This window comes from Corvus moneduloides, chromosome 11, assembly GCF_009650955.1.
Source record: "Corvus moneduloides isolate bCorMon1 chromosome 11, bCorMon1.pri, whole genome shotgun sequence".
In the NCBI taxonomy this organism is placed as follows: domain Eukaryota; kingdom Metazoa; phylum Chordata; class Aves; order Passeriformes; family Corvidae; genus Corvus; species Corvus moneduloides.
In genome coordinates this window covers 13,090,395-13,104,635 of record NC_045486.1, presented here as the reverse complement: position 1 = coordinate 13,104,635, position 14,241 = coordinate 13,090,395, and the positions used below count along the sequence as shown (strand labels likewise).

Sequence of the window (14,241 nt, the reverse complement as noted above, 5' to 3'; positions counted from 1 at the left end):
TAACATTGGTCAACACCAGTGTTAAAAAATCCCATACAAACCAGACACTAACTATCCAGAAAGTCCGAATGCCATTCAAGGTCTGAAGTTACATTATTATCTGTTTAGGACATACTGCTCTATTGTGAAACCCTGTAAATATTAACCACTTTGCTTGAGCATTGGGTTAAAGGGAACACCCTGGTGATTACTATTCTTGGTCACTATTCTGTATAATCACTTGTTTTGGAAGTCAGTAGATCTTTTTGCATTGATAAGATGGTGCTGGGTTGCTGCTTTGATCTCTGTAGCTGAAGAGGAGCAGGTAAGGCATGCCCAGTGGATGTTGGGCACAGGGAGGGTCACCTTGGAGGACTTTGCCTGTTAACACTGAATTTGAACTGGAGAGTGCAATCCAGTTACAGAACACTTTTACTTTGCTAGCTAGGACTCTGTAAGGTGCCTGTACAATAATTCTGGTGGCATGAAAGGGAGTTTATACAGCTGTAGTTGTCTTTACTCCAGTGTCTGCTGCAGGAGCTGGAGAGTACACAAAAGCTTCCAGGTCACTTGTAACTTCTGTTGTCTGAAGAGGGATTTCTCTAACAGTTTTCACTTGAGATGGAGGAAAGAACAGAAAAATGCTGTGCTGTAACATGCAGCTGTGAATAAGAGAAACTGTCAGGCTGAGAGCATCCTGAAACATTGTGGAAAAGCTCTGGTTTGGGTGGGCTTGAAAAAACTTGAACTGTTAGTGTAATACAACCTGAGTAACAACTACAAGCCCAACGGGAGGGAGGGAGGGCATTTAATCTGTGACTCATTAAAGCTAAAGCAACTTGCATGAGAATTTGCAAACCTGTAGCAGTCACTTCACAAGGCCAAATTGATGCCCAACTGATGCATGCAGAAAAGCATCCTGCCCCTGCAGACGTTGCTTACGAAAATCTGATCTTGATACCCAGCAGCCTTAAACTTAGCTCCATAGTGTGTCTTAAAGCAGAACAGCAGCAGGGCCACTCTGATGATAAATTTTTCTTAAGCTGGAGAATGATATGGAAAAGCCAAAGCTGGCTCTTCTTTTCTATAACTCTGAATTTGTAGTGTGAAGGGATGACATCTTGTGTGATGGTGCAAAGAATCCTCCATGGACCTCCACTGCCCACTTCTCTGATTGTACACAGGTCTTGATATATCCAGACTAATTCCAAAGTCTGTATTTGCTTGTCTTCACTACATAGCAGCACTTTTTTTCCCCCTACCATTTTAAAGGCAAATTATTGATGTGTGTGGGAGACATGTTTCTGTATATAAATGCTGTTTCCTAAATAATGCTTTTAGCTATGCCCTGGAGTGTTTCATGCCTGTTGGGAGAACTCCATCACATGCTGTTTGGCCTTTTCATAAGATACAAATGCCATTCCAAAATACCAGGTGGTACTTATCCAAATCAAAATACCAGAGACTTAAACTGCCAGTTCTCCTAAGCTAAGACTGTAAAGCTGAAGGGCAAGTCATGCTCTTGGAGAGCACTGATCTCTCAATACAATGGGGGAGCACTGAGTCCTTTGACTCTTCTCTTTTTGTCCTGTCTAATGCACCCCTTGAGGAATGGTGTCTCTACCTGAGCAAATGCCTGCAGTGGCTTGGGTCAGTTTTCTTGTCCTTGATTATCTGTGCATGAGTGCAGGCACACTGTTTTAAAAGCATACCTCTTTGCTTTAGAATGGCAAATAATCAGTTGTATGTCTTTTGTCTTCCAGATAGTAAAGCCATAGTTGATGGAAACCTGAAGTTGATCCTTGGCCTGATATGGACCCTTATCCTCCACTACTCCATTTCTATGCCAGTGTGGGAGGATGAAGGTGATGATGATGCGAAGAAGCAGACCCCTAAGCAGAGGCTGCTGGGCTGGATCCAGAACAAAATTCCGTACTTGCCAATCACAAACTTCAATCAGAACTGGCAGGATGGCAAAGCACTGGGTGCTCTTGTTGACAGCTGTGCTCCAGGTAAGTCCTTTGTTCTGATGCCCAATGTTTTCCTTGCTTGTTGTCCTTGTGGCTGCTTTTCCTATGAGAGGAAGTTTTCACTACTGAGCTAGAGACTGGAATGAGGCTTTCAAGAAAACCAAAAAAGTCCAGAGACCAGCTGCAGGAAGCAGCAAGTTGTAAACTACTTGGCCCAGAGAAATTCTGGCCGGAAGCAGAATGTGTGATTGCATTTTGGGAGGCGCCACATCTAAACTTTGTATTGGGTGCAAGGGACAAAGGCACAAATGCTGGCTCCTACATGGAAGAAAGGATTGTTCCCACGGCAAGTGCCAACAACCTTTCAACTTCAGGGTGCAGTGGGAGACTTCATGTGTTCTCCTGAAATAGGATTGCAGAGGCAGCACAGAGCAGCCAGAAGCTGCACAGTACCTGAAACTTCGGTGTTTAGCAAGTTGAGACTGAGCTGCTTAAGGCAAATAATTTGATGAAGTGTGAAAAAGGCAAAATTTCCTCACCACCTTATAAAACAGCCTTGCTAGTATGATTGCTGGTGCTCATCTAATGCAATCTGGGCTGCTGTGGCAAGCGGTTGAAATTTTCTTTACCAAATATGCTGCAGGAGGACCAGGGAAACATAAAGGATGGTAGATGTATCTGTGCTAAATTTATATTGGTATCTTGCACAAGTTACCCAGAGAGGTGGTAGATGTCCCATCTCTGGAAACATTCAAGGCCAGGTTACACAGGGCTCCTTGAAGATGTCACTGCTCATTGCGGGGCGGGGGGGAGGGGGGGGTCAGTATAGATGACCTTAAAAGATTCCTTCCAGGCTAAACCATTCTCTGACTCTACACTGGTTGCTGTCTTAGAGGTGTTTCAGTGGTCAGCATATGCTTGTCTTGTTTTGGTTACTTCTGCAACACTCTGAATGTCTTTCTGCAAAGCAGTGTAACACAAGGGAATGTGGAGTTTGTGCTTGGTTTCTTCAGCTAGGGAAGCACCTTGGCAGGTAACACATAACTGAAATGTGCTTGCAGGTTTGTGCCCTGACTGGGAGACCTGGGACCCGAAGAAGCCCGTGGACAATGCTCGGGAAGCCATGCAGCAGGCGGATGACTGGCTGGGTGTGCCGCAGGTACGGCCACCAAGACGTGGGCTGCCTGTGGGGAGCACAGTGGCCAGCTTTGGCCTTGTGACTAGCTGGAGTTAAAATTGAGGAAAGCAGGTGAAGCTGCTTGGATGTTCTGAAAAGTTACAGTTAATTCATGTAGAGTTGCCTGAGAAAGGGTGCACTGTAGTGAAACACACTATTGCATTTCAGAGCTTGTAGGATTTTGTGTAGGTGTCTGCTGAAGACAGCTGCTGTTGCAGCGTGTAAGGTAGGAGGAAAGGGCTTATGTGGTGGTGCCTGATCTATTAGTCCATGGAGTGAGTATGTTTTGCTGCATTGAATTCCACAGAAGAAAAACTTACTGGCCTAGGAAATCACCTGTGATGACAATGTTCAAACAGAGAGTGATGTATTTACAAACTGGATTATTTTCATGCTGATAAAGTTGAACAGAATTCCAGAAGTCTCTGAAACAGCTTTTATTGTGGAAGCAGGAGAAGAGACTGGTCACAAGTTTTACTTTGCAAGCCTTGCAGTTCAGAGCTGTAGCATACAGGATTATGAATGACTAATTTTTTCAGTATCAGTTATCCCCATGTCACTTTTCAAGGGGAACATGACGACTGTTGTCTTGCTTTGATACCATTACACTTGTTGCAGTCTCCTGAGAACCCCTAATAATCAAGGCATGAAAAGCCCCCCCAGACTGCACTGGGACGATAATGAGCATCTTGATTTTGTTGCCTGAGATAATAAATGATGTTGTGTGTATCAAAGGGAAAATAAATGTAAGAAATCTCATTAGCATGTGGGAGTTTTGAAATCTAAGTCTGTGTCATAGCTCTGTTTCTTTGTTGACATGCAGTAACCAAGCACTGGTACAATATACTTAATTGCACTGTCTTTCAGGTTATTACCCCTGAAGAAATTATCCACCCTGATGTAGATGAGCACTCTGTGATGACTTACCTGTCCCAGTTCCCCAAAGCCAAGCTGAAACCCGGAGCTCCTTTAAAACCCAAACTGAATCCAAAGAAAGCAAGGGCTTATGGCAGAGGTAAGGACTTGATGAGCTGAAGCTGCATGGAGCAGTAACTCCTCAGAAAGCTGGGTGGGGTTTTCTGCTTATGTTGAACTTCAGACCTACTGTAACTAACTGACTTCAAAGTTTCACTTGTATACTCTTGGTGTGGTGCCTGGTTTCAGAAATACATGGATATAGTCCAAAAGACACTCCTAGTTCTAACATGTAAATTCCCCAGTCTGAACCTGTTCTGCAAGCTGCCAGCCTCCCATCCACAGCTGGAAGAAGTAGCATGCTATGGGGCTAAAACAACCTTAGTGTGGAATTCAGGCCAGCAGTGTTGCTGCTGATGGGTGATGATCTAGCACCTTGTGAATGCTTCTTGTGATAAAGCACTCCTTAAAAGAGGACAAACCTCATCACCTCACTGTCTCTCTGAGCAGGCTCTCTGTAGAGACAATTTTCCATTTACTAGCTTTGATGTGTGTTACAGTGGGCTAATTCTAAAGAACTTAGTTGAATTGATTGGTAATGTTGAATGCTTTGCACATATACAAAGATAGGTTGGTAAGCCTTGAGATATTAAAAAGCCTTTGTTGGAAAGGCTGTGTTTGCTGATTGGAAGGACTTGTCCACAGATGTTTATGCAACTGTAGATCTACATAGGCATTCTTATTTTTAACTGACCTTTTAAATTGATAATTTCGTATGAGTATCGATGAGGTTCTATTCTAGACTGGTGCACAGTCACAACTGAGTAAGTAACAGATTTTTACCTCTAATATGTTTGATATGTTGGAAGGCATCTCTTCAGCATTACGCTTGGCTCTCCATTCCATCTTAATTTTTTTTTTTTTTTTACATCTGGGGCTGCTGTTGGTCCTTCAAGATTTTTAGAATGAGTGAGTTTCAGAATTGGGTGTACGAGAGTAAAATGGAAAGAAACAAAACTTTCCATATTTTTTCCTGGCTTTTTTATTTGCTTGGGTTTTTTTAAACTTGATTTTTCCATTGAAACTTAACTAGTGGAATGAATGGACATGGACATTATTTGTGCACTTAGGAGCAGTTGCAACAGTCAGAATGGGTTTAGCACCTGTCCGGCTTGGGATTTATGTCCTTTGTTGGAGCCTTCCACAGCAAACCACAATACACAGACACATTTTTCAGGCCCCAAATGATTAGCCTGAAGACTGATTAGCCTGCCTCAATCTGTCAAGTCTGGCTTTAGTCATGTTTTTATTCATTCAGAAACTGGAATTACTTTGTTGTCTGCTTTAATGTGTGTGGTGCTCTGGAGCCATCGTAATGAAAACTACTTTAGAGTGAGTGGCTCTTCTTGAAAGATTGATGTTTTCCTGAAGTTAATTGCTAAAACAGAGTCACTAAATATACTAATTGATAATTCTGACTGCTAAGATATGTCAGAACTGGAAGGTGACTCCAGCAGCAAGGGGCTTAGTCCTTGACTGAGCAGGGTCTTTTGTACGATTGAAAAACAGGTTTTCATGCTTCCAGAAAAAGATGACTGTCAAGTGTGAAGTGGGTCAGTCTTAGCTCTTTTTATTACCATTTTTCATGTAAGCTACTCATAACCTCCCAATGCGAGTCTTAGCTGTAGCACACCTCCCTGGACACCATGGGGGTTTGTGCTGGGGGGACGGCCACGTGTAGAGCCAGTGTGAAATGAGCCTGCAGAGGGGATGTACAGAGTTGTGCAGGTTGTCACTGGTGTGCTAGGAGTTCTCATTTAACCATCCAAAGCAGACCACGGGTAAGATAGTAAAATCTAGAAGATGAAGTGTAGGCTAATAAAGTGTTGTAACTAATGCTGTCCTGGCTGAAATTGTCTTCAGAGGAGGATGATCAATCCTTCTTGTGCTTGCAGGAGGAGAGATACTTAACTTGAATACCATCTTCTAATGCTTGTGGGATGGACTGAAGAGATGCAGAGCAAATTCATAGCAGTTTCAGCTAGATGATAAGCTAGGGCTTAGTTTGAAAGAATGAATATGTCAATTGTTAATACCTTATCAGAATGCTCAGATTTCCTAGCAAAAACATGATCTTCCTTGCATTGCTCTCAAGTTACTGTTTTCTGAAGATAAGTTCAAGAATTCTGTTGTTCGCAACCACTTCCTTTATAATCTATCAGACGTTGTGCTTTCCACTAATTGTGCTATGGAGCAGTAGTGCCCACGATTTTATGAATCAGCCAAGGACTAATTGCCTTGGATGGAAGGGTATATGTGTTTGGGCTAGTCTGGAATCAGCAACTTTGGGAAGTTCTTCCACCCACTCAGTCTGACACCACCATGACAGATGTCATGACCTGGAACTATGTACAGGGAGATGATGAAACCCTGCTGGTAAATGCGTGCTGTAGCAGGCCCTGTGCTGAGGAATAAGGAAACTGATTAAAAGTTAAGTGGAAACCACACCAAGTAGCAGGATTTTTATGGTTTTAAGATGTTCCTGCATGCTATTTGTACAGTGTTCATTCTGGCCAGGTAGTTTGAGCAGATTTTAAAGAATAGTAAATCTGAGCAGTATCTGTACTGCTGGGTTTTGAAAATGGAGTAAGATGGGACAGTATAGGTAAAAAAAGTCTTGCTTAAAGTAAGTCTTTTACCTTTGGCTCTAGGGTAATGCCTTCACCTAAAGGCTTCCCAGAATTTCTCTCCTGCGTCTCTAGTCACCCATCCTGTGATGCAGCACACTTCAAAATTCAGCTGTGTGAAGCAGAGCAGCTCCTAAAGAGCAGCTAATGCACGTATCCCACTTGCTGTCAGCATCAGCCCTGCACTCACCAGCAGTGGGGGTGACCCTCAGTACCTGTCAGGGTAACTTGCTTTCCCCTGAATCCAGATAGCAGCTGGATTCCTGACTTGGTCAGAGATTGTGAGATGGGTTGAGTGCTGATGATTCAACCATCTTTTAAAAATGCTTGTATTGTAAGAGAAGGCCTTATTGTGAGCATGATGCTCTGGGCAGAGGGTAAAGACTTGTCGTGCAGGAGTCTGGGAAAACTGATTCTGGTGGCTTGCATGGGAGAATGGGTTGGACAGCCTTTGGGTAACCTCCAAACTATCTTTCAGGTTTTGTGGCAGCAGCTAATGTGTCGTTCTGTATCTCTCTCACAGGGATTGAGCCTCATGGGAACATGGTGAAGCAGCCTGCCATCTTCACAGTGGACACTATCAGTGCTGGGCAGGGTGACTTGATGGTCTTCATAGAAGATCCAGAAGGAAACAGAGAGGAGGTATGTAAGTTAAGTGTCTTGTATGGAAAAGTAAAGTTGGTCTGAATGCATAGATTTTGCGGTAACCTTGATCTTTCACAAGTGAGTTCTTCACAAATAAGTAATTTAAAAAGAAATTGCAAAATACTGTTTATCTAAAGTGCAAGAAGCCTCAAGCTTTTCTTCATAATTGCCTTGAAAAAAAGTCACTATCTGCAGCTAAGCAACACAACTCTAGTGTCCAGTAGTTGCAGAGCTTTAGCTTGACTGGCCAAGTACACTCTGACCTGCTTTTAGATAACATACATCACTAAATCACTGTCTGCCTTTACTCATTCTGCAAGAATGGCTAAAGTAGCTATTTAGATGCCATGAATCATTTTGAGTTAAAATGCTGGTTTTAATGTTTATAGAAACTTCTCATCCAAGTGTTCCACTCGATCATGTTACAACATTCCAGAAAAATACAGCTGTACATTGGACTTACTGTCTCCTCAGTTTTGGCCTGCCTCAACAGAGCAATTAACAGCAAAGGAAAGGGCTGGGGTGGGGAGAAGGTGGCTTGCTTCCTCTCTTGCAAAGACAAAACCAATGGGGTATTTTTCCGTGTGAGAAGAGGGAATAGCAAGAATCCCTGCTCTCACAGCAACAAGTGTCTAACATTGCTGACTCTGGAAATTGTTTGTAGTATCAGAAAATAGTTTAGCTGGCGTGTGTAGGCACAGCTCGATGATGGATGTGTTTTCTCTCTTAGGCGAAGATAACGCCGTCCAGTGACAAAAACAAGACCTACTCGGTGCAGTATGTTCCAAGGGTTACTGGACCCCACAAGGTGCGTTGTGTGTCAATAACCGGTATTCTCTTGCTAGACACGCTGCTCTGCTGGTTGTTAATGTGAGCCCCTGAGGGCTCCCTGTTCACTGATGGGTAAGAGCCACCTCAGGCATCCTGAAGAAGAGTTAAATTGATGTGGCCTTAGTTCTCCATCTGGCTTTTGGGCTGCTCCCCTTGTCAATGGGGAAAGACGTGTGTATTGGGAGAAAGTGCATTTGTGTTTGGGTATCTAGTGCTACAGGTGGCTCTCCTCTCACGTGGGGCCACTTTGTCCAACTCACAAAGCCAGTCAGAGATGCAGATGAAAACAACAGGTTGTTTCTATAAGGTATCTCTTTGCTGATGGTACCGTACACTATAGGGGTTTTGCAGAGAAGGGTTCCCTCCCTTTGTCCCTGGATGCCCACAGAAGCAGGTTTATGATGGTGGATCCTATTGCTTTGACACTTTCCAGAGTGGCTGGTCCCCACAGCCAGCCTGAAATGATAAAATGCAACTTCTGCTGCCACCTTATTGCTTGATGAAGATCCACCTCGTATTGGCACGTCCTGATGTAAGCTTCCATGCTGGTGTGGCTGACTCTGTAATCAATAGAACTTTAAGGAGGTGGCCAGCAGTTAGACTGCATGGATGTGATGAGGGTTGTGGGATGGATGGTCCCTCACCTTTGAGGGAAAGACTCTTTGTGTTAGGAATGTAGGTGCTTGGGCCTGCTCTTGGCTTTATGGTGGTGATCTGAGCTCTGCCTCTGCCTGGTGGTCCGAGCTGATGCTGTCTGTCTCTAGGTTTCAGTCCTGTTTGCTGGGCAGCACATCTCGAAGAGCCCATTTGAAGTGAATGTTGACAAAGCCCAGGGAGATGCAAGCAAAGTGACAGCAAAGGGACCGGGACTGGAGGCAGCAGGGAACATTGCCAATAAGCCTACCTACTTTGACCTCTACACAGCAGGTAAGCAGGATGAATGATGATGGAAATCCTGCAGTTTCCTCAAATGTGAGAACCTAAGGCCTTGGAGAAATAAAGCTGAAAAGTGCATGAGGATTTGTAGCCCCATCAAGCTCATAGGTGACATAACAGCTGGGCTGCTCTGAAGGCTTCAGGTGTGTATGAAATATTTGAAGTGTGGAGCCAAGCTGGGGCAAGAGGGCACTAAGCCTGACCCAGAAATTTGCCATGAATTTGCTGGATGGCAGCAGTCAAGTCTCTGTCTGGTTTCTTTCCCTGACTTGTTTTAAACAGGAATGTGACAGGTTGAACATAAATGTGAAGGATAAACTGTGAGCAAACTGTAAACGCATAGTGCGTTCTGTATTTAGCTCTACAGAAAGAACCTGCTGCAGTGTTACTTTGAGTTCATACTTCAATGATGAACTGGTTTCAACCTCTATTGTAATTATTAGAGGGCTACTATCTTCATTAGGGCATCTCCATCACATTATTTGTTACCTGCTATTAGGCCAATGCTGTAGCCTAGAGGAATGAGTCAATAAGATGCTACAAATGTTAATTCATTTAGAACAATGTGAAACTACTTAGGGCAGTTACTTGTAGCATTTAAACACCAAAATATGCTGAGTAGCATATTTTAAATTGCCTTCTGCCTGAGGGAGCTTAGGAATAAAATTAAATGTGGTTATAGTGAGGGAAGTACTATGTTCAGCCTCTAATTGGGAGAGGGAGTGGTCTGAATCATGTAAAGACATGTCTGGCCTCTGAAAGTGTATAGAAAACTGTTTTTCTTGGATGGTGAGTTGAAAAAGATGAGAGAAGCAGGTGTCTGAACAAAAGTGAATACATATAGTCCAGCAGAGAGGATCTTTGTCAGACCAGCATTCATTTGTCCAATCTCTTAATCTAAACCACTTCAAAGCTTGAGAGATTGAACTGACTGGAAAAGCTGCGGGCTGATCTTCGATAGAGGTGCTACAGGGTGGTAGCCATAGGGTAACCAGGCTGTGTATATTCAGTACTGTGTTGTGAAACCCTGTGGCTGGAGCAGCAGAGCCCTGTCAGTTTGACTTCATGGACATGCCACTATCCTGTCTTGCCCACTCCCTGCTCAAATGTTTGGTTGCTGTCAGCAAAAGCTGAACACAGAGACTGTGCCTAGCCCTGGCAGCAGAGGATGGCTGGCTGAGCCCAGACAGCTGGTGGTGGTCTGAAACACAGTGCCTATTGCTGCTGGGGAAGCCAAGACTCAGCTGGGCTTGTTTCCTTTGCAGGTGCTGGTGTGGGTGACGTGATTGTGGAAGTGGAGGATCCTCAGGGGAGAAGCCTTGCTGAAGTTGTGGTGGAAGACAAAGGCAACCAAGTCTACCGTTGCACCTACAAACCTGTTCAAGCTGGTCCTCACATTGTCAAAGTGACTTTTGCAGGGGAGGCAATTCCCAAAACTCCTTGCACTGTTCTCGTTGGAGAGGGTATGTTTTTTCAAAATGCGTATAAATGTAGATGGCCACTTTTCTCCTTGGATGTGATCACAGAAAATGCTTGGATCTTGCCTTTTTACATTCTCTGTACCTTTCAACATCTTGGTCCTGTTTCAGTGGATCACCTGGATACTCTGAGTAAACCAGTGCTCTCTAACAGTAATATGGCTTTTGTTGCTAGTTTCCTTTCTGCCTAGACTTACAAATGTTAAGCTGCCCTTTGTATTTTTTTGAGTAATTTATGTAGCTATGCAGTGTCTTGCTGTTTTCCACCCTTGTTCCTCAAATGACTGTATTTACTGTTTTCCTCCTTAACGGACACCTAATTTGCTTTCTGTTCCATCCTTACGTGCTCCTATGCTTTTAGATCTCTGCTCATCTCTCCTGAGCTACCCTCCATTTGTGGAATTTTGGACTTCACTGCTAATGGCTTCATAGTTGGTAAGAGGTGTGCAGGATGCTCCGTCATGTTTGCTTTTTGTAAGCTTCTAGCCTGCAGCTTGTCCCAGCCAAAAGGGTTTTTGGTTTTGTTGGGACTGGGGAGGAAAGTTGCAAGTGAACTGAAGCTTTGTGTGACCCAGTCAGTGAAACTGGCTTAACCACAGGCTGCCTGATGCAGTTGTGTAAGTGCTCTGCAAGCTGTTCCCACTCCACGTCAGCCACGCTCCTGTGTGTTCCCACTGAGCTTTCAGAGCTGGCAGATGGCACACGATCCCTGCTCACACCGTCCGGTATAAGATACAGGGGCGATGTTGGCTGCTGCAGGGGTGAGGGGAAAACCTGTAAGCTGTTGTAGTGAGTGAGAACCTAACAAGCTGCTTGACAGACTTGTGCTCCTGCTGTAAGCACAGTGTGTTTGGGGAAAATGCATGTTTGGTTTACAGTGCTGGGAAGCTGTGGTTGTTTGTAAGTCTCTTCAAACCTCTCAAGTCTCTGGCGTTGAAGACCTTATGACAGCTGGGATTGTGTAATGAAAACTGTTCATGAGTGTGTGGTACTTTATTTCTGCAGCCACTCTGCAGGTCCAGAGAAGTGCTTGGAGTAGAGAGGCCAAGATCAGCCTAAGCCAAGTGTAATCTCCTGCCCCTACCCATGGCTGCTCCAGTCTGCAGAGGGCTTGGTGGCTTTGCTTCTGTGAAAGTGTGAACTCTGACAAGCAGAGGGGGCTTGATGCGATGTCTTTTAACAAAGCACAGGCAAAACTCAGCTTTGCTAATAGCAGTTATCCCAGTCATGTGCTTCTCAAAGATCAGCACAATAATACTGTTCACTGGGGCTTATCTGCAAAAGGGACCCTTCACCCCACGCTGCAGTGGGCCTCAGTGTGAAAGGCGTCAGGAAGGTTGTGTCTGTAGTAAATATCTCTGTGTGATAGCTGTGTAAAAGTCTTGTATTGATAACTGGCACTGAATTGGAAAGCAGCAGGGCTTCAGTGTTTGTAACCATTCTAAGAAATGGCCTTGGAGGGGGTCAGTGTTGCCTGGCTGCACCAACTGCTATTGCCTAAAAGCCAGGGGGTATAGACAGTGGCTGGGCAGACTCCTGTCTGTCTGCCTTAATTCTATAACCTTGTGCTGAAAGCTAAGCTGTGGTTGCCCTGAGTCAACATTAAACTAAAGGTTGTCCCAGGCTGGCTAGGCTACCTGTATGTTGAGATCAGAGACAGTAGTAATGCCTGAAATTGCCTTGCAGCTTGCAACCCCAACGCCTGTCGTGCCACTGGTCGAGGTCTACAGCCCAAGGGCGTCCGCATCAGGGAGACGGCCGACTTCAAGGTTGATACAAGAGCAGCAGGGAGCGGAGACCTTGGAGTGACTATAAAGGGACCAAGTGAGTGCTGGAGTGAATCTGTGCTGTGCATGTGTTTTGGAGAATGGAAAGGAGCAGAGCCTGGGAAAAGGAAGAGCAGGAAGGAGATGGTGTCCTGATGGAACTGATGGGATCTGTATAAAAAGCCAGATTTCAGAAGGGTTTATTGTTACTTTGTGTCTAGTGGGGAGGTTTTGATCTGCAGGGCTGGTTAAGATTATATCTGGTTTTAGTTCTTTCCATTTTAATGCATCAGTTAGCAAAACTGAGGAAATCCATGCATCTGCCTGCTGTGGCCTCTAAGCTTTATGGGTACACACTGCATCTTCATCCAATCTGTGGAAGCAAGTCACATGCCAGGGTCTGTGGCAGGATGGAAATCCTGCTGTCATAAAGCTGGGAATGGCTCAGAGCAGTATTCCTGGTGGCACAAGCTGCTTGGGCACACAAGCGGGGGAGGAAAGGAAACCTATAGGCTGACAGAGACCATGTGTCAGGATCTATCCCCAGGTGCCTTGGTGTGTCCTGAGCTCTGGATGTGGCCCCTCTGCCTGGCAGGCTGGGAGGATGGGAGCACAGGAGCCGCTGGCTCATGCAGCTGCCAGCAGCAGTCCTGTGTGGTACTCTGAGCCCGCCACCTCCCCCCGCCTGGGGCAGCACTCAAAGGTGCATTGTATTGCCTTCACCTCCTCCACACACACAGAGCTCTGACTGTGTGGCTTCGTGAGGCTGGGGGGAAAAAAAGCAACAGACGTATCGATGTAAATTTTAGCGTATTAAGCTTTTCTTCCTAAATTCTTCATCTTGAAGAAAATGAAAAGTAGGCATTCCCTGCATACTTGTGGTTACAAAGTCTGACGAATGTTAAGCTTTTTTGTTTTAACATATGACACGCATCATACTGCAGACTTAAGAAAATAAAACACAAGGGAACTTATTAAGTCTGGTAACTTAAAATACTTTCTGCTGTATTTCTTCTGGAAGTGTTTGCTGTCTTTGTCCTAGAGGGCAGCTAGAGCTAACTTCCCTTATAACCTGACCTTTTTTTTTTTCTGGTGGAAGAAATTTATTCTTGCAAGCTAAAATAAATACTAGAAAACATGAACTTGTCTGAGTAATTGAAAGCAGGATGGAAACTGTTAAGTTTAATGCTGAACTGATCTTTCAACAGAGGGCTTGGAGGAGTTGGTGAAACAAAAAGGCTTTATGGATGGTATATATGCATTTGAATATTATCCAGCTACCCCAGGGAAGTACGTTGTCACAATTACATGGGGTGGACAAAACATCCCAAAAAGGTGAGTTAAAAGCAGCTTTTTGGGCATTTTTGTGTCCTTCAGTGGGTTGTGTAGCTGGTGGGCTTTTAAAGCAACGCTGACCTTTGAGAAAGCAGTGGGAAGACAAGTCAGTGGCAAACTTGTTGTAACATTTTATTTTTAACAGCCTGTTTTAGGGCTGCAGCAGCTTGACAAAGCTCTGAAGGGTGATTTGCATCAGTCTTTCTAACCCAAAATCAGGAACAAAAAAAACTAATAAAACATGGTGGATCATGCAGCTTGGACTTTGCTGTAAGATTTTGAAGGGATATGTTATTTCAGTGTCCAGGGCTATAGCAAGCAGAGCAAGTATTTGACATGCAGGATTTGTGGTGGAAGATGTAAGAACGTGATGGGTTGGATGACCTCTCTGCTAGAAAGACACTCGGCTGGGCACTGTGCCACCACATGGTAGCATCTATTAATTTGGAAAATCCAATGTAAAGCCTCATTAAAATGCCTGGGGAAAAACATGGATGCTATATTTGCCCTCATTTCTAATGC

At 44.4% G+C, this 14,241-nt stretch overlaps 1 protein-coding gene across 3 annotated transcripts in view; it reads left to right on the top strand.

Annotated features, from left to right (window-relative positions):
* FLNB (filamin B) overlaps window positions 1–14,241 on the top strand; it is a 72,056-nt gene that overhangs the window by 22,326 nt on the left and 35,489 nt on the right. For all 3 annotated transcript variants that reach the window (XM_032120347.1, XM_032120348.1, XM_032120349.1), the window contains exons 2-10: window positions 1,743–1,991; window positions 3,011–3,108; window positions 3,994–4,141; window positions 7,252–7,370; window positions 8,104–8,181; window positions 8,969–9,131; window positions 10,406–10,603; window positions 12,305–12,442; window positions 13,593–13,719. In XM_032120347.1, coding sequence (XP_031976238.1) covers window positions 1,743–1,991; window positions 3,011–3,108; window positions 3,994–4,141; window positions 7,252–7,370; window positions 8,104–8,181; window positions 8,969–9,131; window positions 10,406–10,603; window positions 12,305–12,442; window positions 13,593–13,719 — 1,318 coding nt within the window. The remainder of the gene's footprint in view (window positions 1–1,742; window positions 1,992–3,010; window positions 3,109–3,993; window positions 4,142–7,251; window positions 7,371–8,103; window positions 8,182–8,968; window positions 9,132–10,405; window positions 10,604–12,304; window positions 12,443–13,592; window positions 13,720–14,241) is intronic.